Source organism: Haliotis asinina, chromosome 16, assembly GCF_037392515.1.
Source record: "Haliotis asinina isolate JCU_RB_2024 chromosome 16, JCU_Hal_asi_v2, whole genome shotgun sequence".
Taxonomy (NCBI): domain Eukaryota; kingdom Metazoa; phylum Mollusca; class Gastropoda; order Lepetellida; family Haliotidae; genus Haliotis; species Haliotis asinina.
Window position 1 is genome coordinate 36,302,934 of NC_090295.1, and position 26,034 is coordinate 36,328,967.

Consider the following 26,034-nt stretch of genomic DNA (forward strand, 5'->3'; position numbering starts at 1 on the left):
TAAGGTCAGTATTTATCAATACATTTTGTAGTTTGTATAGATTCACGTGCTGTGTTTAGTTTGTGTTTATGTTTTGATAATATGGCCGCTTTGTCAGATTGTAAACATTGGGTAGTTTGTGAATACTAGGTCATGCAGAATACAATGCATAATAATTGAAATCATTTACAAACGGTAAATAATTCAGCAAGCTATATGTCAATGTCAAACTTAATCTTTATGTAAGTTGCAGCTGTTGTATGAATGTGTAATGGTAATGTGTTATGTGCAAATGTATGAATGTTTACTGTGTAAATGATCGAATGCATCATGTGTGAATGTAAGAATGAAGCGGGGTTTTACCATGAAATATATTTTATGCATTTCTCATTAACTGAGAATGCCTAAACGTATTTGTTTGTATTGTTGTTGCTGCCATTCGATTAATCTGCACAGGGTGTATATATGTTTCATTTATTCGTGAGGATGTAGCTGTATTCCTCGCGCAGCTGTTGTGTGACTGGTTATACCCAGGTTCAGACACTTGGTGGGTTTACTGTATTTTATGTAATATGTTATGTTTATCTGATAAGGAATTATCATGTGTAAGTTTTGCTTGTTCCTCTGTATGATATTCTGTAAAAGCTTTTAAGGTTATGTATACAAAAAGATCAAATTGAAGACTGATATTATCGATCAGCCTATGTTTGTTTTATCTAAAGGATGTTTCAATTATTTCGGGTTTCGTGAAAATATTAATCATCAAGTAATAAAGGCCATACCGCGAACAGCACCGTCTCTGTTCATATCAGATCGCAAACAGTTCCGGTTTCGGTGGCGCCCTCAGTGAGGAACATGGCCTAATAAGACACAGTCTTGACCCCAACATCCCTTTGTCCACTACATGTGCGATGATGTAGTTCAGTGCATTGCCTAAATAATGCCGTTCTGCTTTAAGAGGGCAATGACATTTTTTAGCTAAATGAAAGAATATCGTTATGTCGCTACTCACTGCTGTAGATCGAAATTACTGCCATAGGTCGTCTGGAGGCTGGGGGGTCCCAGTTTCCCGTCACCTCAGTGTTCACCAGAACACCATCAGTTGATTATGGGACAAATAACAACAAATCAATTCTCAAGATCGGTCTTGAAGTGGGATACCCCCTTGAATTATTACTGCATGGAAGGATAGTACTAGCGTCACAGGCAAATAAAGCAATACTAGCGATTAATGGTTTCCACAGGAATGTTGCTAATATTTCCTGTTCAAACCTCTTTAAGATATTCGAATCAATGGTTACTCCTATGTTATGTTATTGTTCAGAAGGCTGGGGATTATCTTATTGTAAAACTATGTTCATCTTGCTTTCTGCAAATATTTTCTTAAAGTCAACAAATCTACTTCATCAAATATGGTATTAGGAGAATGTGGTAGGCATCCATTACAGCGTGTGTACACATCGAAGGTTTTTAAGTACTGGTGTCACTTATTGCAGCTACCCAAAGATAGATTACCATATCAGTCCTAGATGATGCTTAAGGCACTTGATGAGTGTGGGAGAATTACATGGGATAGTAAGGTTAAACATTTACTATTTCACTTTGGTTTTGGTTATGCCTGATTAAGCCACAGTGTTGGAGATTCAAAGGCTTTATATCTATGTTCAAACAGCAGTTATGTGATAATTTAGGCATGGTACTCCTCTCTGGAGTCTACACCTAAATGTTGTCTCTACAAATCATACAAAACTTGGATGTTGAAAAGTACTTATGTTGGGATTTATCTCTTCATGTAAGAACTGCTATTCCCAGATTTAGATGTTCAAACTTTAAAATTGCCATAGAGACGGGAAGATACACTAATACTGATAGACATCTAAGGCTGTGTAGCTACTCTAAAATGTATAACGTAAATGCCATTGAAGATGAATATCATATTTTGCTGGAATGCGCACTATATGCAGATTTTAGCAAGAAATACTTTAGTAATACTCTAAAGAAACCACACAACCTTATGTCTGTTGTTAACATTTTAAACGCTTCCAACACAAACACTCTTAATAATGTTGGACATTTCCTCTATCATGCTGAGAAGAGGATCAACTTAAAGTATGCTCAGTGACTGAAATTGTATTTTAGGCCTGAGGCCTCTATACTGAATAAAAATGTCTGTCTGTCTGTCCATACACAATTGCACACACTGCACATACCAGTATGTCATTAATTTACAACCACATCAAACTAGCATGATTCTGTTCAGGTATATTCAGGTAACCCATATTACTGGTACATAAACAACTGCGCACAGCGCATCATTCATTTACAAAGATGTCAAACTTGCAAGTCTCCTAAATGCGACAGAGATTTAACAAGTTTTGTGTCAATTTATGCTAATAATTGATACATTTTTTAAGCGAACGGATTCCGATAATAATATTCAGGTGACTCATATTACTAGTACATAAACTATTGCATACAAACAAGTAAATAATCCACTCTTTACCTAAAAGAAACCATGATGATTGTGATAAGCAGCCTCTGTCACACAGAAAACTCAATGTCTTTTTTTTAACACCTATATGTCTGCCTGTCTGCTAATGACAATATGAGACCCGTCAAGGTCCCGGGGTAGAATAGGCCTCCAGCAACCCATGCTTGCCATAAAAGGCGACTGTGCTTGTCGTAAGAGGCGACTAACGGGATCGGGTAGTCAGGCTCGCTGACTTGGTTGCCAGATGTCATCGGTTTCCAATTGCGCAGATCGATGCTCATGTTGTTGATCACTGGATTGTCTGGTCCAGACTCTATTATTTACAGACCGCTGCCATATAGGAAATATTGCTGAGTGGGGCGTAAAACTAAACTCACTCACTCACTAATGACGATATGCAATGCACAACTACGTCACTAAGCAAACATTCTCTATAACACCGTCACGGTTTGTTGACCACGTTATGTCGACGGTCCGAGCTTTTAGTCTGTAGATGATTAGCAACATCATAATTTGTATTTGTCGACAGATCGTTCTGACACCACGTGCACTTCAATCATTGAGCACAGGCAATTTAAAATAACACATATCGAGCTTATACGCCGTAAACAGAGAGCCAGCCAATGAAAACACTTCGTTACACTTGAGTGCACACAAAGTCGGGTGGGACAACTTAGGATTGACCGGCGAGTCGTAACTTGACACACAGAAGGAATCAAGCAACAAAGACGTATTTTATGTCATTGGAAAGATCTCGAGCAGGAAAACACACAAAAAAAAAACGTTCACGTGCACATGTGTCCACTTGTAAATAAGCTCACTCATTGGTTCTGAAAATGCATTTCTGCAGAAATGCCTGGCAGAAGTTTTGGTTTCACTACCAGAATGATCTTAACTGAATAAAATCAGATTGAAGTTATCTTAGGATAAGTTGTTATGGGCTTTCTTTAAATGTTGCTTTTTTCTCCTGAAAACATCTTCAAGTTTGTGTGTGTATACACACGTACACACACACGCACACACACACACACGCGCGCGCGCACACACACACACATATATAGCGTGTGATGTGTAGGACTATGTGTAGGACTAACTTCCGTTCCGACATCAGAAAAGACATGTCAATGAAAAACTGTAGCACAGCTATAGGTAAAATATGAAAATAAATACAAACAGTAGAAGCATGTTGTCCGTGGATAGAAGATTTACACATATTACCCACATGAGTAAAGTTTAGGCGGCTGCAGTCTAATGAATCATTGAATTCCCACAAGGCCCATTGCTCATTTCAGTCATTTCACCCCTTAAATTGTCATGGCTGTATGGCCAAGTCATGAACATGTTATTAATATCATTTATTAATTATTTGCTTAGTCTGTCAAAAATTGTTTGTAACATATGGCCACGCATTGCCAGATCACACAATATAGACGTGACATTAATACCATTACCTTTTTATCTGAAATATGCATTTAATGCCAAAGGAAATTTCATATGATACTAGCACCAGTAGATCAGCCTTTATTTTTAATTGCACTAAAGCCATCGGGGCCAACACAGCTCAGTAAGATCTATTATCCGACCATAGTTACTCTCAAGAGTGATACTGTGCAGTATCGTCATAATCTGAACGCCTTCACCGACGCGCACTCTTGAAATATATATTGAAAAACACGAAGCTGAATCTCATTAATAGATGAACATATACTCATTAATAAGACAAACATCCCTTTAGTTCAGTTCTTATCTGAGTACAGAAAATGCGTGGATAGGTCTTTTCAATGCCTTTAAGGGCGGAAAAATATATTATATTTCATGAGTGTATTATGGAACGGCGCGACGACTCAGCAGACAAATGTAATCGTGGCATTGTATTCCTTATATGAACCTATCATAGTATAACGTTAGCATTCACATATTGTTATAAAACATGTTAAAATTGCAAACATTATCACAGGAGATATTGCTGTATTCGTTGTGACGACGTCGATAAGGTTTCGATATTCAGATTTAAATGTTACCTTAAATCAAAGTCACTACGATGCAGTCGTACATAAAAAAAACAACAGAAAAATATGCATGTTTTGTTTATTTCCCTCCACATTTTCCTTTACGTCAGACTTGCAACTGGACTTCTATTAGTAAGACCATGTTTACGATCACGTGCGATCGTTGAGACTCCATGCGACTTAACTGCGACTCAAGTAGGACAGTGCGGACCTTTTTCAGGTTCACATTAAGACCTATGTGACTTCACCAAGTCAACATTGGTGAGTGGGCTGCAAAGCCTGTATAAGAAGGACGGCGACCGGCAGCAAACTCATCATTCTTTGCCTGAAAAGTACAGTGACAACGTAGAAGATGGGCTACCGTGAAGGCCCACAGAGAGGAGGTACTGAAGATACCCACTACGCCAGAAGAGTGAAGCTATTGATTCGAACTTCGATCGCAATTGCATCATGATAATAGGGTCCCGGAATGGAAAGCACATCAAAATCCGGGCACAGAGGGCACTCTATGGTCCTCCTGGCGCTTGTGGGCCACGACTACAAGTTCCTGAGGGTAGATGCTAGAGGTTTTAGACACAAGTCAGATGCCCAAATCTTTAATGCATCTGATCCGTAACATCGCTGGACACTTGCTATCTCACCCAGCCCCAGCATTACGAATGGGTGTGAGATGGTCGTACGGCCACGAACGTTTCGAGGATAAGTGGCGCTAAGAACAAGATGGAACTACACTTTTTGTCACAATTTTGTCATATGAATGGCCAAAGCACCTACCACGTTCATTAAACATACAAAGTCAAGCACATTCGCCTCCTATTCTCAAGACAATTAGGACATAGGGTACAGGGCATATAGAACATGTGTCAACATTGGAGCGAATCCTAAAGTTCTACCAATAATTTGTGAATCCTGCACGTTCCTTCCTTGAGTGGCATATACAGAATGTGGACAGACAAGGACAAACGTGATGGACGAATGACCTTTTTATTCGTGTGATTCGATGTTTCGATACTCATTCTTCTATTGTTGTCAATCGTTGTCAAGCTCTAGACGTTTCGATTCAACGCTTGACAACGGCACGCGAATCTGTAACGAAACGTGACATCACCCAAATAAAGATGTTGCTCATCCATAAAATTTGTCCTTAATTGACTCTGCAGTTGACAATTAGATCCAAGCTTCATATGCGCTGGTGGCAACGGATGCTCATTTGAAGTTGAATCTACCTTCTAAGATGAGTAACGACTATACACACGAATCGATTTGCGTGTTGAAAAGCTTTGATATATATATTTCATGAAGTTATAAAGGTTGTGGACAGAAGCCGACGTGCAGCGTCGTAAGCTTAACAGTTTCCCGGGTATTACTTCAGCCACGATTAAGAAATCCTCTAACTCACCATCTGGCGACTGACATCATGGCCTTCATGTTTCGCCTCTATATAGGACGTGTCGAAATCATGTATGATTGCTGCCTAATACTTGGGAGTTTGGTGCAGTTCACAAATACATGTCTACCGGATCTACAAAATGGAAAGCGTCTGATGAGATCAACGTTTAAAATCATCGAACATTCATCTCTGTTCGCCTGTGCTGCTGAATGTGCCGCTCATGGACTATGTAAATCCTTCCAACTTGAATCAGGCCCAAGACCGTGCCATCTAAATGATCTCCAGATTGTGGAAGGTGGCTGGAAAGAAGCTGACTTCATATACAGCTCAATCATGAACTGGAATGAGGTAAGATGGAACTACATGAATGTTACAATGTTTAAGAACGTGATTCGAACTCTGTTGCCTGCAAAATGAAGGAATTCCTAACACGTGTAATGCTTAACGTTTTATTAGAGTTGTATATATTCTGGTTTAATACTCTTATGGTGCTGCAAAGAGTTTATTGCTTTACTAGCTCGTGATGATAAAGCCATCCTGTTTTCCGCATACAAATTATGAGAACCCGTGAAGATCCAGTTTAGAACTAAGGTCGTAATTGATCTGTGGTAACACTTTCCTGTCATAAGAGGAGACCGGTGAAGGTGAGGGATAGAAAACGCCTTCAGCAACCCATACTTGCCATAATAGGCGACTATGCTTGTCGTAAGAGGCGACTGACGGGATCGGGTGGTCAGGCGCGCTGACTTAGTTGACACGTGTCATCGGTTTCCACTTGCGTAGATCGATGCTCATTGTTGTTGATCACTGGATTGTCTGGTCCAGACTCGATTATTTAGTGATATGATTTAGCTGGAATATTGCTGAGTGGGGCGTAAAACTTAACTCACTCACTCACGCAAGAGGCAACAAGTGGGATTGGGTGGTCAGGCTCATTGACATACATGTCTTCGTATCGCTATTGCCTTGTTTGGGGCTCATGCTATAGGATTGCCTCTATAGCTGGAATATTGAGTGCGGCGTAAAACTAAACCTGTCCACTAATACAAATTTATAAGACGTATGTAAGTGCTATCCTATTTATGAATCCTCAATGCCAGATAATTACCTATCTTGTCTGTCTGCTGAAGCAGAATCCACTTGGTGTCAAAAGTGAAACAGGCATGAAGAAATTATACAGGTTTCACTAAAAAAATCATAGATGACACCGGGTGCTTGGAAAAGAGATCCTGTCCCACCGACAACACGTCACTCACACAAAGGGGCAATGGGGTCCCGGGTTCGATTTCCCACATTGGTACAATGTGTGAAGTCCAATTCAGGTGTCTCCCTCCATGATCTTGTTGGAATATTGCTTAAAGCAACGTAAAACTAAACTCACCGACTCACACAATGTTCATAAAGACATTACCTAGTCACAAATCACATATCATAATTGTTACAGACTAGACTTGGTCCTTGTCAGAACACTCAGTGTGGAATCACAGAGAGATGCATTTTGAAGAGGAACGGCAATGTGCGATGTGGTATGTACAATGCTTTACGATGGGTACATATTGTCTACTATCATCCTCGACATCTCCAGGGTATACGTTCCAATAAATCTCCACTATACCGTGAATGCATCTACGGCTCGATAATTTTGCTACCCCTCTTTGTTGGCTCCTCATTCTCAAAGTAGCCAATCAGCTAAGCCTCTGTTACAACCGAGCTTGATAACGTCAATGAAACGATAATGTTCGCAGTGCGACTCAGATTTGGGGTAAATCATTCAGACAAATTGACAGGTCTGACACTTTAAAAAAAACCCTAAAAAACACATATGCAAGAACTGCTTCTACGTCTTTCAGAGTTCCTCTGCATGATTTGTGTTGCCAAGTTTAATCGGTCAGATAATTTAAAAAGCGAAAGTGAGATGTGATTGGTACGCTCAACTTCCCTGCATAGACACTTGATTGGATAAAATGCCAGCTAAGGGAGGTAATAAGATGATCTAACCGAACCGTAGATGCACGCAGGGTAAAGTGGAGATGTCTCGATATGGAGATATCGAGGAAGACAGTCACTGATCTACTTCACTAAGGTCACTGAAAATGGCATTGACAGAAATTGGCTTTGATATTGGGTAAAACTCTGGAAGACTGAAATGATTGGTAAAACACTTAATGTGCATCCTATGCATTACGTAAGAAATCATTACGACAATATCTTAATTTAAAACAGTTGTGTTATTTATGGAATACCTTTTATTCCCGGTGCAGATACCCAATTTTGTGACCTTGGTCTCATACTGTGTAGTGTTCCTGGGCAAGGTTCTTAATCCACATTGCACTCAGTCCATCCAACTCTTTAAAATGGGAACCCGAAAAGAGGTTGTACGGACGTATACGGTCGAGAGTAGCGTTTAATAGCAGCTTTGATCGTACAATTTCGTCAGGGTAATGATGTAACGGCATAGAGTTGCGTCGCGTTCGATTCTAGGCGAAAGATAGCATTAGGTACCATTACACGTATAAACTTTCACATTGTTTTGTGTATATTGATCACATAGACCAGAGTTCCTTTATGTACTGTTTGTTTTTTAATTTGTTTGCATGGCATTCTAGAAGTTGGTGGTATATAGATAACAAGACTTTACAGATGATCAACTTCTTTGTTCTAACGATGGCGTCGTTTCGGTATAATTTTTTACACTGCTTTTCAGCCATGCTTGAATCTATTAGAATCTATACCGAAACTTCGCCATTGTTAGAACAAAGAAGTTTTTCATCCATAAAGATTTCTTATCTCTATTCTCTTTGTACTTGCATTGAATGATCACAATGGGTCATGCATTCGCGATGTACATCACTCTGACAAGACAGCTTTATTGGCAGATACATTTGATGATTCAAAGATGCTCAAGATTTTCCTTACCCTTACATTTAGTATATGGAGCTGTGGGGTAGCCCAGTGGTTAAGCGTTAAAGGCCTGTGTTCCCCTACATGGGTACAATATGTGGAGCCCATATTTGGTCCCCCGGCGTGATATTGCTCAAATATTGCTAAGAGCGGAGTGAAACCAAACTCACTCACTCGCTACGTTTAGTGTATACACTCAGTGGTCAATCAGCTAAACCATAAACCAACAAACAAATAAATATTAGTAGTATAGGGAATGGGGGTTCTGGACCACTTTCAAAAAAAGTCTCTACAACGCCTTATTTATTAAATAAGGCGTTGGTTGGGCCCTTAGCTCTTGCTACTATTACCCCTACTACAATGTCACGTTTAACGTGTGTTGGTAGGAGGTAACACTGTGCCGTACGGTACGGTCAATAATTCTTCTCTTACAAACCCCCTACCCGGCCTATGTCACGTTTATATCGATGAAACAGTTTAACGTGAACCGCCTATGATATCTTTGGTGTTCATAATAAAGGCTTGCTGGGCTTTTTGTATCCCCTGTTCTATGTACTTTTTTTTCTCGTCCTCGCTGATAGCAGACTTACGAGACTTGGATCGAATATCTTGTTTCATTCCGTTATATTTTGTGAGTTCAGAGAGGATTGAACGAAACTCCTCTTCTGAGATCTTACTGTCAGAGAGTGCCGTGGAAATACGCTCACTCACTGTGTTGAGCTTTGCTTCGGCCAGAACCCTGATCTCGTCGTGTTTCAATACCTTACGATGCAGTCTGCGTGATACTAACTTAAGCGCCAACCCTAACACCCCTGCCACCCCAGCTGTTATTTCAATACCTAGCACTATAGGTGCAGCCACGATGGTAGCTAACAACCCAACACCTGCAGCCCCTAGTCCCATACTGGTTGCCATAAGGGTAGTGTCAGCCCCGTCCACGATATTGAAAGCTCTATGGTACTTTTTACATAGTGCTTTCCGCGTGTCACGGTCTTGTTCTAGTTGGCGTTTCACATCACATAACTGCCTCAAGCGGAACCCATCTACGGTTTCCAGCGTCTTCGCTACTTCCTCTACGACTGGGTACAGACCCATCCTATAATATATATTATGAAAGATATTTTAATTGGGTTTCAGTTAACAGTCTTTCAATGTATTTGAAGCTTACAAGGTGTAGATTGTTATTCATGGTAATAGGTGAGAGGCTAATAGGATTTTTTGTTATAATAGAAACCCCACGGAGGCTTATTAAGTGGTTTATAGAACCCAGGGGGTCTATACCCATGAGGGTTTTACGGGGGGGGGGATTCCGTTGTATAACAATACGACAATATTTGCGTACATGTTCGGTTTGCCAGCGTATTGTCAACCCGGGTAAAATTTGGTGTCCTCTTGAGGTGTTTACCTTGTCATCTGAATACGCAAAGAAGACTTCTATGATGAGTGTGGAGGGGGAGAATATTCCATTAAAATACCAAGGGGGCCAAATACCATTGTGGACAAATGTTAATTTATTGTCTACTACTTCAGATATTAAATTATTTTTTGCGATATAAAAACCTGTATTGGCTGCTAATTTATTTAGCTCCGGAATGAAATCCCCGACCCAGATACCGTTGTTCCTAATCTTAGAGATCCACGCATCTGCGTCCATTGTGATATAAGGTGAGGCGAGTGTTAAGTTGATCAGCCATTTGGGCTCTTTAAAATCTGATAACGACACCCGTCTGTACACGTTGTCTTTGAAGTGCAGGATATATAAGGTGTCTTCCTCACCAGGCTGATCGAATCCCTCCGTATCTCCTAGGTCGTTAAGCGTAGTGTTGGGACGATGACTGGTCATTGTTATACTATTACGATATAATTTCCAACTGGTTTTCTGATAATAGTTCAGGGGTGAACTTCATACCCATGAAGTGTATGTTGTCAGGCAGGAAGATATTGGTTAGTGATATCTTGTTTTCCACGATCACGTTGACGCCCTGCAGACTGGTGTTGGAGCCGACACCCACCCGCACGTAAACATTGCAAACTTGATACTGGTGTCGTTTCCCCCACCCGAGTTTGATCCCCTTCACGATCTCGACATCATTCCCCGATGGTTCCCCTAGGTAGACTTTGATGATCAGTGTTGAGTTTGCCGGTAGACTCTCTAGTATACTGACCACGCCTTCGAATTCAGACACCAACTGCAATTTCACGTTTTGTATGGCCGGTTTACTCGATAGCATGTGGGCTGCCATAGTGTCGAGTGGGCTGACGACTACGCTACGTCTCTGAGTTGGGACGTAAGCCACGAGCAGGGTTCCATTGTTCACGACTTTGTTTAGGTGGTTGTCTTTGTTATCCGTGAACACGTAGGGGGAGCCGAGCCTAATATTGAGAAACCAGTCGTTATCGGGTAACAACACCCACTTGTCATCTTCGGTGAAGACGAGCATATATGGCTTGTTTCGGGCGACGGTAGTGCTCTCAACATCGTCTAAGTCGAACAGTTTACCCCCGAACGATGGGTATATTATCCAGTTATTACCGGTGTTGACAAGGGCGTACTTAGTGTTGACTGTTGCTCTTGTGGTATCTACTATATCACTTAGGGCTCCACCGGAGGTGACTTCAACGCGTTTGTAAATGTTGTTTTTCAGTTGAAAGGCGTACGATTTACCATCTACTCCGGGAGCGTCGAAACCGCGCGTCTCCGAGGTCGGAGATCCCGATATTGACGCATTTTTTCACTCCGGGCCCTTGTGCGCTGGTCATTTTACATGAAGCGTTAAGCTGAGGTATCCTATATTTACAGGATTATGATTTATATCTAACACCGATATTATCAGCTCAGGTATGTTGCCCTGGATTAATCTCTTATACTGCCGTGGTGAATTTGGTGTATTTCTCAGTTTTCACCGGCACTGCTCTCAGTATAGTGGAAGGGTGACCTCCTTGAATGTTGTACGTTGTGCTCACCTGACCGAGATGAATGTACAGCTCTCGGTACGGTACTAGATCGGGTAACTTCGTGCCTGTGACGGTTGTTGTTGGTTTTATTTCGTCAGGAGATATACCGAGTATCCTCGCTAATGGTCGGCCGAGCCTCAAGGGGTTTCTTCCGTTGTTGATTAACACCACTGTACCGTTTGAGTCGTTCATCTTGAGTTCGGCTCCCAGGGTTTTGAAGACCTCGTCGTTTAGAGAGCACACGCTGTAGTAGCCGTCAGTTACCTGGCTGCGAGTTCCACTGACGAACAGCTTATTGTTGCTGGCGTTGATGTTAGTCCATTGCGGTAGGTAGGTGATATCGCAGAGTGCGACTTCGAGTTGGCCTGACGTGTTATCGATCGCGTGCGTCAGCTGAACGTCCTCACCGCTCGTTATTCCTGGAAGTGTTATGTACATATTATAATATATAAATTATATATTATAATATGGACTTAGCACACTTGAAAATCGTGGTGGTAGGTAGTACGGGGTTTAAAGCAACCTTTATTAATATCTTTGAAAACTATATCGTGACCGTTAATAACGCGCAGGCGGTGGTAAACTGGAATCAAAACCCAATGCAGTTTTGGCAGAACCAACTCAACTTTGCTGTGTGGTGTGCGACGACAGGGTCGGGTGTGACACTAGACTACGGTATAGACGAACTGAGTAAGGCAGTCATTTTGTTTCATATTTATTATCAAACGAGACGAATATTGAAGGAAATAAGTGCTCCTCTTCCCCAAGATAAAGCGTGGAGTATGACGAATAACCCCTATGATAAACGCGCTTATGAACGTGTTTGTGGGGAGTTTGAGATTCCAACGAATAAAGACTTTCGCCTTCCTGGTGTGAACCATGGTCTCGGTATAGTTTACGTGTACTTCTACAGGTCCGGAACATATATAGCCAGTTCTGCAGATGGTACATACAACCCAAACCGTCATACATTTACAGGTCCCACAACGAATGAAAAGATCCATGTCAGCTACATAAAGCAAACCAATCCTGATGCAGCCACAGCCTGGACTAAAATGATCTCAAAAACATCGAAAGAATTCACTCGTGCTGGTACAATACGCTTGAACGACTCGATTCGAACGTACGTGTGGGCGCTGTTGGGTGCGCAGTCGATGACGCGTTCCAACATCCTCAGTAAGGGAACTGCTTTCGACGCTCAGAAACAGTTCGTTGCCAACGTTGAGGATGCTATCAATTCTCCAGTTGATCTCCCACGGGCCATCGACCGCTACCAAAACGTGTTAGAATACGCCAGATCGAAAGTCAGTTACGTGTTCGGCGTGGGGCTGTACATGGCTCCGAGTGATATGCAACTGAGAGTAAAAAAAGTGGTGGGTTATAACAACAAAATAGTCATAGCCACGGCGGATCAAAAGTTGGGTATCAACCCCGATATTAACACCCCCTATATCCCACACATCCCACCACGTGAAACGGGTATAGTGGCGCCGCCCCCCGAGTCTAAAGTTCAACCAACACCACAGGAGGTGGCCCCTCATATTCAGGCCTCCAATCAGCAGCATATTGATAGTAAAACGGCCCTGGTGGTTGGTGGGGTAGCTTTGGGACTTATTTGGTTAAAAATTTCTTAGCCGCTACGTACACCAGACCCGCCACGGCGACGATGGCTGCCCACAGGTTTTGACTGAGCCACGTGGCAGTTTTAGCCAGAGCGCCCAACAACCACGAGACGATGCTACCCAGGATGCCGGGAAGGGCTTCGGCGGCTTTACCAGCCAGTTTAGCTAGGCCTTCCCCGAGTTTTTTTATCCAGTCTTTAACACCGCCTGTGGGGGGTGTGGGAGTTCCCCCCACAGTACCCCCTGTCAGTGACACCACCAAGGTTGATATGATGAAACCCAATGCAGTCAGAATGCTGGCGATGGTGATCCCTTGCTCCCGGAACAATATCCGAATCCTGTCTGCTAACGTGGTGTCTCGGTAGAGGACTTGATTGATGGTTTCCCGCACACGGTTGGTCTGGGATCGAAGCTTTTCTTTGTAGCCGGACGCTGTCTCCAACCAGACCTGCCTTTCCTCTTCCAAATTACGTATTCGTTCCTCGATGGTGGCTTTCATAGACTCGTCCTCAGTTTCACCGAGTTTGCCCTTTTCATAGTTGATGTGGTCGTCTATCTCACTCACTTTGGCCGTGCTTTTCCAGAGCTGACCACGAATGGTTTCCATCAACAGGTCCAACCCCCGCAGTTCCCGAAAGGTAAGTTCGAAACTCGGGAAGGGCTTGTTCTTGTAGTCGGCCAACACCTTTTTAATATCATAAGCTTGCAGATCTTGACGGACCTTCGGGGGAATCTTAGGTCGCGCGCCACCGTAATCTATGAAACCTAGTTCATCGCGGATCAAGTCACTCCCATGTCGACTGCCCAGTGTTGATAAAGCAAGCGGTTCTCTCATGCGTTTATTCACGAGATCGATCTCCGGGTGAGCCTTCAAACGCAGCGTGCCATTGCTATCGAGGGTAAACCTGGAATAGTCCCTTCCCAACGGCTTGAGTTTGGATTTATTTTCAACTGCGTTGTAATAATCGTCGACGGCGCCCTCCATGAGTGCGTCACCTGAGAATGAGGTCTCCTGCTCGGCCCCTGTATCATCCATAGTATAATCCCACATCTCCCCCATAGGTATGTCTTCAGCCATTATTTAGTATTAAAAATATATTTCATTTATATATAACAATGTACGGCAGAAAATTAGATCCTTTCAGAAGATTGAGAGAGCCATTAGGAGCCAGAGCCGTGCGCCAGTCAGTGACCATCACCAACAATCCCAGCAAGATAGACCAGAATCAAACTCTGCTGGTTAGATTTCCAAACCTTGGTGAGAATGACCTCATTGTACCAGGCACTGTTCGACTGGCGTTCAATATCACGTTGACCTCCGACAACGACAAACGCGAGCTAGTGCGGAACGTGGGTTCGAAGCCAGTACTCTGGGAAGATGGCTATCCTGTACGATCGCGTACTGAGGCATAGATCAGTCGTGCGAGATAAGAGCGACACTGTGTGGAATATCAACCTGAACGTGCCGGCGCGATCGATGAAAGGTATCCTGGTCGTCCCCGTGGAGGATTACGAGCCATTCCGGAGGGACAGCGAGAAGTTTTTCAACCCCGAGATTGAAAAGGTGGAAGTGACCATCGAGGGCGTGCCCAACCAGCTGTTCAGTCATGGTATGAGACCACACCAGCAGTGGGATGAGATAAAAAAGCTACCAGTGGGGGATTACATAAGAAAGGACCTGAACCTCGGCTCCGTGCAGATCGGTGAATACCTGACCACCAAGTACGCCCTATGGTTGGACATGCGATCCACGGATGATGATAAACTGCACGGTAGCGGGCGCCGTATAGATAACGGCAGCGAAGGGATAACCATCCAGATTACTAAGAAGGCTCAACCCGCTGGTAAGTTGAAATTATATCTGTACGTTATTATGGACGCGCAACTTAATATAGACAATGGGAGATTCGTGCAAGCCATCTACTGACTTCCACCTCCCCACTGACCCACACTGCGCCATAGTGTGCGGGCAGACTGGCTGTGGGAAGACCGTTTTTGTGTTGGATATGTTGGAGGGTTACTACAAGGATGTGTTCGATAACATCGTTATCATGTGCCCTACTCTGAGCATGAATAAAACGTACGTGCGACCTTGGGTGATGACGGACCCGGACGTACACAAAATCGACCCTGGAACACGCCTGCAGGACTGGTTGAAAGCTCTTCACGAGAAATTTAAAGGGGAACCGACGCTGTTTATACTGGCCGACTGCAGCGCTAATCGCGAGATAACAAAAAAGAGAGACATGCTATCGTACCTGGCCTTCTCCGGCCGGCATGCAAATCACAGCGTCTGGGTGCTAACGCAGAAGTTCAACTCGGTGTTGAAAGACCTCAGGGAGCAGACGCGATGGGTGGCCTTATTTCACTGCAAGGACAGGGATTCGTTCGAGGAGTGTTTGAGAGAGAACGATGTGATGAGCAAATTAGAACGGGAACGGGTGAAGAAACAGCTCGCTGAAACTAAACACGCTAAGCTCGTGCTCAAGACCGACCAACCAGTAGCATATAGAGTGTGCTAAAGCTTAGCAAAGCTAAGCAAAGCTAAGCTAAAGCTAAGCTAAAGCTAAGCAAATGCTAAGTATAGCTATGATATTTGAAGTGTTTGTCGTGTGCAACTTAACCTTCATTTCTCTGTGTTTTGTCTGCATCGGGTATTATATAGTTAAAACTAAATCTTACTTGTTATATTATAAGATGGAGTGTGAGGAATTGCTCGAACAATTGTCTGGGGATGATGACAAGCGAGAGGAACTGGTGGCGTTGGCTGTTGGCGGCAAAGCCAAACATTACTTTGGAGACTACACTCCGGATAAAATTCACAAAATGTCAGCCGAAGAAATCGATAAGCTGTACGCTAGATACGAGTCCCGGCTCGGAGCAGAAATGACAAAGACAATAGGATCGGCTATGACCCAGATATACACCGGTATTGTGTCATACTTCCTTCCCATTCCACCAGAGCGCCGACTTTACCTGTGGGAAGACCTTGAGAAAGACCCTTTTATCGAACACGCCGTGAGCTCTATCAGCTGCGAGCTGTACCACAAATATGGTATGTTGTTGGCTCCAGTGACGGCGGCGATTATCACGGCAAAGCATTGTCAATTTGAGAGAAAAAATAATAATAATAGTATAGATGGATGCTGCACAGGAACCAGTGGGGGAACCCCCCACAGTGCCCCCTTCACAGGAGACCAGGGAACCAGTGGGGGTACACCCCACAGTGGGGGAAGTGACCCCAACAGTAACCAGGCAGAAGAATCCTAAGAGAGTAGCTGCCGGTAAAAAACGGTGGTGTAACCAACATAAAATTATCAACCCCCGACTGTTGTTGGCTGTAGGTGCTGCCGTGGTTATAACATGGTTATACGTGGGGGTACCCTCCCACAGTGAGCCCCCCAACAGTGAGGTGGTACCCCCCACTGTCGACCCGCATATCATGTTATAATTTTAATATTTTTATATCATATACATAATGTCTGAGGGGAAAACGTTCGTCAACGACGCATACCACGCCACAGTGGTCGCCAGTCTAGCCGTAGGGTACGCTCGGTTGACTAAGATGGTGCTTAAACAACCAACTATCAAGCTAGATTTCAACCTGCAGGATATGGGTATGCTCATAATGAACCTTGGTATGGCGATGGCCACAAAAGACATCCTAGTAAAACAAGGGATAATACCTGAAAATATAATGAAATAAATATAGGATGGCCACGATAGCTATGATGGTCGGTGGGGCGTTAGTGAATGCCCTGGCATTTTCCGGGAGTAATTTCCTCTTCTCGAAACTACGAGATGACCACGCGGCTGAAATACAGGAAGAAAGGAAGCGGCACGATCTCGCTACTGAGAAATTACAAAAGGCACAGGCCGAGTACGCTAAAAAACGCCTCCAGAGGATCGATTTTATTAACGAACAACTCCAGCGTGAAAACCATGCCGTTCAAACATTCAACGATGTCGATGAAGCAATGAAAGAATACTACCTACTAACTGGTAAATGATTGGAACCGCTCAATAAACCCACACTCGCTCAGTACTACACACCATCCAAGGGACAAATGAATCATGAACTGGGCTTCATAGTGTTGGGTATAGCAGCTACTGCGTTGGTTGCGAAGCAATTAAATTAAATACCCATATAAGTAAACATGAGACCCGCTCCATACCGATGTGAATACATACTTATGGGGAAGACCGAGGCCTGTGGTAGGAAATGCAGGACTAGGTTCTGTTGTTTCCATATGGGAAGTCCTAACTACACGTGTTCTGTGTGTGGTATCGGGGTTAAAGGGCACTACTGTCTATGTAAAGCTCACGGAGCGAACGTAGTCAGACATCAACTCATCTACGAGAATAAAAAGGGCTACATAAAAGAACGTAGGCGACTGCTCAAGATAGACTCCAATTAGACATTGGTTATGTTAGGTGTAAACACTATGACTACTGTACGCGAGCTTAAGCGGGTCGCAAAACAGAGAGGTGTGATCGGGTATTCTCGAATGCGGAAGTCAGCATTGTTGAGATTACTAAGTTTAGAAGCCCCTCCTACGGTAAAACAATTAAAAGCTCAAGCAAAACAGCTTGGATACACGGGTTATTCAAAACTGGGGAGAGCCGGGTTAGTAGAATTGTTATCACATACCCCCGTAGCACGTCCCACTGTAAAACAACTGAAAGCCGAGGCACACGATTTGGGTTTAGGCGGATATTCCCGTATGAGGAAACCACAACTTTTAGAATTATTACGACAGAATAGAGCTATTGACCTACAGTTCGTGCGCACTGAGCGCGCTGTTGGCAACTATTTGAGAGGTTGGCACATGCACGTTGATAGAAACATAGACATTACAGATATCAAGCCTCTGATAGCTGATAAGGTCAACCAGGAACTAAATAACCTAGGAAGTATCAAGTTTCAGATCACAGTGAAAATGTCGCTCGATAAGCAGGTTGGGGACCTCACTGAGTATGTTCAGCCTTACTTCCGAGGTAAACAAGAGGTCGTCACACATACAGAGACCATTGACACATCAATCGATACCAGTTTTCAGCAGATACGAGAATACCTAGAACGCTACACACACTTGGGGTCCGCGTGGGCTGTAGATAAAATCGATAATGTCTATCTAGACATAGCTAACTACGTGCCGTTCAGAGGCGGGTCATACCTATCCTTGCCTCCCTACTATAGGAACAAACATGCCATAGTAAACGTTAAGAATAGAGGAAACGATTGCCTGAGGTTAGCTATCAGGTCAGCCTTTTTTCCCGCTGACACTCATTCAGATAGGCTTTCTGGCTATCCCCAAGACGATGGGCTCAACTGGGATGGTATAGATGAACCCACCCCCATATCCCAGATCACTAAAGTAGAAAAACAGAATAATCTGGCTATAAATATCTTTGGGCACGAAGGTAACACAACAATAGTACACAGGGTCAGCGGGGTGAAGGATCGCCAAGTTATCAATATATTCATGATCCAGCGAGGTGACAAGTATCACTACACATGGATAAAACACTTTAGCAGGCTGTTGTATGACCAATCGGCACACAGAGGAAAGACCCACTTCTGTGAACGATGCCTACATGGCTTCACACGAGCTGATTTATTAGAATCCCACCGGGAGGATTGCCAAGGTGTGGGGCAGACGGCCATACGAGTCGACATGCCTAAGGAAGGTGATAATATCCTAAAATTCGGTAACCACAAGAACCAAATGTCTGTGCCTTATATCATATACGCCGACTTCGAAGCCTTGGTTGTGGGGGAATCCCCCACACCCCCTAGTGGTGAGAGCTTCACCCACAAAACACAAGAGCATAAAGCCTGTGGGTTTGGATACATTGTCGTCCGTTGTGACGGGGAAACGAAAGCTCCGGTAGTGTATAGGGGCCCTGACGCGGCTGAAAGGTTTCTAAAGTGTTTGCAGGAAGAAAAAATTATTAGGAATGCATTGTATAGAATCGCTCCCATGCGTATGACCCGAGTCGACAGGCTAGCTCACGCTAGTAGTACTAACTGTCACGTGTGTGACTCACCACTTAACGGTGATTCGGTGAGAGATCACTGCCACATAACTGGTAAGTATAGAGGCGCCGCTCACAGCGCGTGCAACCTCAAGCTTAAAATCAACCCTAAGACAATAAACATCCCCGTTGTCTTTCACAACTTGAGAGGGTACGACTCACACTTGATCATGCAGGCCATCGCGAAAATCGATGGTAATATAACGTGCATCCCCAACAACATGGAGAGATACATCTCCTTCAGCTTAAAAGGACTTAGGTTCATTGACTCGTTTCAGTTCCTCCTGTCGTCACTCGAAAGTCTGGTCAAGGCCAACAATACCTTCCCTATCACCGATCGATACACAGACGCTGAGACTAGACCCCTGCTTATGAGGAAGGGTGTGTACCCCTATGAGTACATGGATAGTTGGGTCAAGTTCACCGAGACCAGACTACCCCCTATTGACTGCTTTTATAGCAAGCTGAATGAGGCGTCCGTCTCACGAGATGATTACTCGCACGCGACTAACGTATGGAATAAACTGGGTTGTAAGAACCTGGGTGATTATCACGACCTGTACTTGAGGACAGATGTACTGCTGTTAGCCGACGTGTTTGAGACGTTTAGGCGAACGTGTTTCAAGCAGTATAAACTCGACCCCGCATGGTATTACACCAGCCCAGGTCTGTCGTGGGACGCCTTGCTTAAAAAGACCGGAGTTAATTTGGAATTGCTCACAGATTACGACATGCACCTATTCATTGAGAAAGGCTTGCGAGGTGGGATTTCCATGGCATCCAAACGATATGCGAAAGCAAATAATCAATACGTGAAAGGTTACGATCCTAACAAGCCAACCAATCACATTCTCTACCTCGACGCAAACAACCTGTACGGCTGGGCCATGAGCCAGTATCTACCTACAGGGGGATTCGAATGGGTACCCCACGTTGATGTTATGGGGGTTGCACCAGATTCGAACAAAGGGTATATCCTTGAGGTTGACTTAGAGTATACCAAGGAATTACACACATCACACAACAGCTACCCCCTGGCCCCCGAACGTATGAGGGTTAACCCAGACTGGATGTCTGAGTACCAACATAACTTGTTAGGTGGGCGTGTGACAGACGTTGAAAAACTCGTTCCTAACTTAATGAATAAGACCAAGTACATCGTTCACTATCGCAACCTACAGCTGTACCTGTCGTTGGGTATGAGGCTGACCAAAATACACAGGGTGCTCATGTTCGACCAGAGCCCATGGATGGAGCCCTACATCAGAATGAACACAGACCTACGAAAAAAAGTCACCAGTGATTTTGAGAAAAATCTCTACAAGCTCATGAACAACTCGGTGTTTGGTAAGACTATGGAGAACCTGAGGAAACGCGTGACCGTGAAGCTGGTTCGGTCGAGTGAGGAAGACAAGCTCAGGAGATTGATAGTCAGCCCGGCATTCAACCGTAGTAAGATATTCACAGACAACCTGGTTGCCCTACACATGAAGAAAAGCCACATAAAATTCAACCGGCCTGTTTACGTGGGGATGAGCATCCTCGATTTATCCAAACACCTGATGTACGACTTTTACTACAACGAGCTCAAGAAACAGTACGGCGACAGGTGTGAAGTGCTGTACACTGACACGGATTCCCTGCTGTTAGAAATTCGAACCGAGGACGTGTACAAGGACATGAAAAAACACCTCGATTTATACGACACCAGCGACTACCCTAAGACCCATACCATACACAGTACGGTAAATAAAAAGGTCCTAGGTAAGATGAAGGACGAGTGTGCTGGCACGCCCATAGCCGAGTACATAGGTTTGAGACCTAAGATGTACTCCATACTGAAAGCCGACAATAGTGAGATCCGGAAGGCTAAGGGGGTTAAGAAGTATGTGGTGAAACAACACATCAAACACGCCAGATTCAAGGAAGCCCTGTTCAAGACCCGTACCTTTAGGCATAAAATGAACACACTTAGAAGTGATGGACATAAGATATACGGACTGACTATAAACAAGACGTCCCTGTCGCCTATGGACACGAAACGTTGGATAGCTATTGATGGGATAAACACATACGCGAATGGACATGAAAAAATTTGAGGCTATTTACTACAGCCCGCGTGGGTACTGGAAAGGAGCTGGAGTAGATAAGCTAGCTAAAATAGCGCGAATACCCCCGGAGGAAGCCAAAGCGTGGCTTGAAAAACAAGCCCTGTGGCAGATCTATTTGCCGGCACCACGCTACGTGCCTAGAAGGAGGTTCGGTATTAACATACCTAATAGCGTTCACCAGGCAGACCTACTGTTCCTACCCCACGACAAGAGGTACAAGTATGCCTTAACCGTAGTGGACGTAGCCAGTCGTTACAAGGAAGCCGAACCCTTGACCACGAAAGATTCGGCCCAGGTAGCCAGAGGATTCGAACGCATATACAAACGCAGCCCGCTGACGTGGCCAACAGAGCTGCAAGTTGACCCCGGACGGGAGTTCATGGGTGCCGTGTCACAACTGCTAGCCAAACACGATACAAAGGTCAGGCGTGGCATGGCCAGAGCCCATCGCAGCCAAGCCATAGTTGAGAGATTTAATAGGACTTTGGCTGAGCGCTTGTTCGGCCATCAGTATGCTAGGGAGATGGCCACCCCTGGAAAACGATCGACTGAATGGGTCACGAGGTTACCCAAGGTGGTGTCGGCAATCAGCCATGAAGTCACCCGTCTCACCGGTAAGAAACCGGCAGACGCTATCAAACTAAAATCAATAGTTGCAGAGTCGGCCGCTCCATTGCGTGGGAAGGAGAAACAGATACCAGATAGGGCCCTAGTGAGGTATCTATACCAGCCGGGGGAACACGAGGGTGATAGCCGTAAGCGGGCCACCGATCCTATATGGTCAGTCAAAACTTACAACATAAATAAAGTGGATATGAAAGCCGACGAACCTAACTTATACTACTTGAGGGATGAGCCGGGTAGGGGGTTTGTAAGAGAAGAATTATTGATCGTACCGTACGGCACAGTGTTACCTCCTACCAACACACGTTAAACGTGACATTGTAGTAGGGGTAATAGTAGCAAGAGCTAAGGGCCCAACCAACGCCTTATTCACTAAATAAGGCGTTGTAGAGACTTTTTTTGAAAGTGGTCCAGAACCCCCATTCCCTATACTACTATATTTTTTAATCAAATAAATAAATGAAATACAAAATATATGTGAAAATTAAATGTAAGCAAAATATATGAAATATGATCATGATTCTAGATAGCAAAAAAAAAATCATGATTGTAGCATCGATTAAGTAACCGTAGTATATGCCAATATTTTAGCACCTTTGAGTGACATTTTGAAATAGATGAAATGACCAACAAGAATAGTTCTATTGATATAGAATTTCTTTTAAAATTAAATAGTCGTTGCCAATGTTTAATTTGGTTTTGGTCGCATTGGCAAAGGAATGTAAAACTCATTCTTAATTTGGGGTCAAATTAAAAATGTACAATCGTTTGTTAGCGTTTCATTCTCCATGAAATGGATCCCATTTGCTTCTATCATTCAGGTTTTGTTTCTACCAACAGACACGTTTCTACCTAATATTGCCAAGGGCAAACCAGCAAGCGCAAGTTCAACGTGGCCATTTGATGCGGTCCCGCCAGGTGCTGCTGTGGACGGTGATGTCAACGCTGCATGGGCATCAGGATCCTGTTTTGCTACTAATAACGGTGATTTCTCTCCCTGGTGGCAAGTAGACTTCCAAGACACCTACATCGTTGTGGAAGTTCGAGTCACCAGCAGAATTGTCCGACGTAAGATAAATGTTTGTTGGCTGTCTTCGTGATATTTCGGCATTTTGTTCTTAAAAACAAAGAGTTAGTGAGTATAGTTTTATGGTACTTTTAGCAATATCACAGCAATATCACGTCGGGTGATGTAAGAATTGGGCGTCACGCATTGTAACCATATGGGGAATCCACCCCGGGCCACTGGGATGACGAGTATGGAAAGAGTTAAGTTAACTTTCTAACATTTCAAATACTAGTATCGTACTCGATTATTTACAGACCGACGCCTTAGAACTAAACAAAATACAAAACAAATCTACGAAAAGCAGTTTTTGGAATGTTTGCATTTATTCGTAAAGAAAAGTCGGCATGGATTTCCAGATTATCTTAAAAAGACAAAAATTAATTGAAAAGTTTAACACGATAGTTGCGTTGCAGCTGAACGACTCCACGACTTTAGTATCGACGTGTATCGGATTGACCCTGTTGGAACCCCCGGTGTCAGCCCACAGCTTTGTTATATGTATGATGGAGCCGTGACTGAGCCTGGCATGACAGTTGCTGTACAGTGTACGTCACGCGTTACTGGCCGCTACATGAGACTTTGTGGAAAGAAAACCATCAACACGGAGGATGTCTTCCAGTTTTGTGAAGTCCAGGTCTTTGGCTTTACGCCTTTACAATGGTATGGGTAAATCATGACATGGTGTTATAAGGGGTGTTTTCTTTAAGATCCAACATCTCCGGGTGTAGTACTTTCATAAAAAGTCTATTACCATGGGATAGTTAAGTAGATTGAACTACCACAGGGAACAGGTCCTAGTTTATGGCTAAGGAATGAGTGAGTTTAGTTTTACGCCACACTAAGCAATATTCAAGCTATATGGCGGAGGTTTGTAAATACTCGAGACTGGACCAGACAATCCAGTGATCAACAGCATGTGCATCGATCTGCGTAATTGGGAACCGATGACACGTGTCAACCAAGTCAACGAGCCTGACCATCCGATCCTGTTATAGTAGCCTTTTGTTGCAAGCATGGGTTGCTGGGGACCTATTCTACCTTCACTGGTCTTATTTGTGAGGTGATGGTTATGGTGATGGTGATGAAGGTGAAGGTGATGATTTTAGTGTTCACTTGGTAGGAGATGTTCTTCGAGTATATACTGTATGAAATACTCGAACATATATTACAGTGTAGAAGTTTGTATGGAGTACATAGGTGGGTATATGTATACTGAACACCAAAAGAAACGCACAATTGGGAATCTCAAAAAAGTTCATGTTCATGGTTGTGACTTCTAGTTAAAAACTTGACAAAAAACCCCAGAGTTGCGTTTCTTTTGCTGTTCAGTATATCAACTTATTTTCACTTTCAGAACACACCGGTGTCCGCTGCGCAATGAGAATAGTTCAGTTTTGTCACCAGCGATATGTCGCCGTGGATAAGTGTAAGGTGGGAAGCTATGCTGTGTCAACTGGGTTCCAGTGACATCTACTCTGTGTGAACTATGGAATCCTGGATAGGACACGGTGACAGCGTTCGAAACACCTGCTTGTCCGACCGTCCAGGACCGTTTTTTTTCTCAACACGGGCTGCCAGATTCTCAAATTCAACTGTCCGACGGTCGGATTAAAATCTAGACATGTTTTAGGTGAAGATATTTTGTGGACAGGCAAGTTTTGGTCAGGGCTGTCAAGTTTTACATCTAAACATCTCTGTGGTCTAGCTGAAAGTTTTGGGAGCTTCATATTTTTATAGTGGCGATTTGAATAATATTTCGTTTTCATCCAAACGCGCACACACGCAAGCACATGCACATGTATATAGTCTACGGATGTATACTGCACCTTTATTGCAGTTGCACATATTTTCTACTTGTAACTACACTTTTCTAAAAAGAAACGCAAAACTCAAATATCAATGAAAATTTGGCGTTATTCAAGGACGTGTAGATCAGCGGAAAACAAAGATATATGAATGAAATTTTGTGGATTGCTATCTCGTCCATATTTCATGAGAATAACAGTCATCACAGTCATTACTGCTGTCCACCAGGTGGTGTTCAAGTGAGTACCACGTATGGCCACCTCCAGCAGCTACCACTGCCCGGCACCTCCTGGGTACAGATCGAATCAGTCGTTGGATGTTTTTTGAAGAATCCGTCTCCATTCCTCGTGTGGAATGTGGAACAACTGTTGAAGATTCTGTGGTGGATTATGACGTCGACGTACATATCTATCGATTTGATCCCAAAGGTGTTCTACTGGGTGTAGATCTTGGTTTCGACCGGCAACGTTAAGGCGTCCCATTTTCGTATACAGCTTGCAATCGTCCATTTGCTTGATTTCGATCGGCAGCGTTGAGACGTCCCATTTTCGTGTACAGTACTTTCAAAGACCGTGAATGAAATTGTGAGAGTCATTTCAAGTCTCTTATTAAGTTACATGCTGTACTCATGCTTTGCATGTGAGAAACAATCAATGTGTCTGATATTCGTGCTGCATGACACCCATGCACATCATGAAAACCGTTCAAAATCATTTTTGGTTGCGTTTGATCAAGCGTGATCTTCTAAAACGTTCCAGAAACAATGTGCAACCTTTACATATGTGTACAAAATTGTAAGTATCATTTTTTAATTTCATTTTGCGTTTCTTTTTTTGAAGAGTATATATCCATTTCAAAGTTTGATTGTATATGCACGTTTTCTTCCGTTGTATAACGCACCAATTTACGTGACCACATTAAAACAATAGTACATGATTCTCATGCAATTCTCCAAAAGGCCCCTTGTATTCATTAGGCACTAAACTCATTCACTCATGAGGCATGTTTTGTTAGGAAATTCCAGTCAAATTAACATCA

The 26,034-nt window shown here is 43.5% G+C and overlaps 2 protein-coding genes across 2 annotated transcripts in view; one reads left to right on the forward strand and one right to left on the reverse strand.

Moving 5' to 3' along the window:
• Nucleotides 1–26,034, reverse strand: part of LOC137267557 (COP9 signalosome complex subunit 7b-like) — a 519,024-nt gene that overhangs the window by 402,136 nt on the left and 90,854 nt on the right. The window lies entirely within an intron of this gene.
• On the forward strand, nucleotides 5,897–25,468 carry LOC137267752 (uncharacterized). Its single transcript, XM_067802200.1, has 5 exons — nucleotides 5,897–6,217; nucleotides 7,314–7,395; nucleotides 22,962–23,189; nucleotides 23,604–23,850; nucleotides 25,225–25,468. The coding sequence occupies exons 1-5, from the start codon at nucleotides 5,897–5,899 to the stop codon at nucleotides 25,466–25,468; spliced, it is 1,122 nt and encodes a 373-aa protein (XP_067658301.1).

What these genes read in the sequence shown, in the direction of transcription:
- LOC137267752 (XM_067802200.1), top strand. Translation starts at nt 5,897, where the DNA reads ATGGCCTTCATGTTTCGCCTCTATATAGGACGTGTCGAAATCATGTAT. An exon ending in GAACGGCAATGTGCGATGTG is followed by an intron (nt 7,396 to 22,961) that starts GTATGTACAATG and finishes TTCTACCAACAG; the next exon opens with ACACGTTTCTACCTAATATT. An exon ending in GGCTTTACGCCTTTACAATG is followed by an intron (nt 23,851 to 25,224) that starts GTATGGGTAAAT and finishes GCTGTCCACCAG; the next exon opens with GTGGTGTTCAAGTGAGTACC.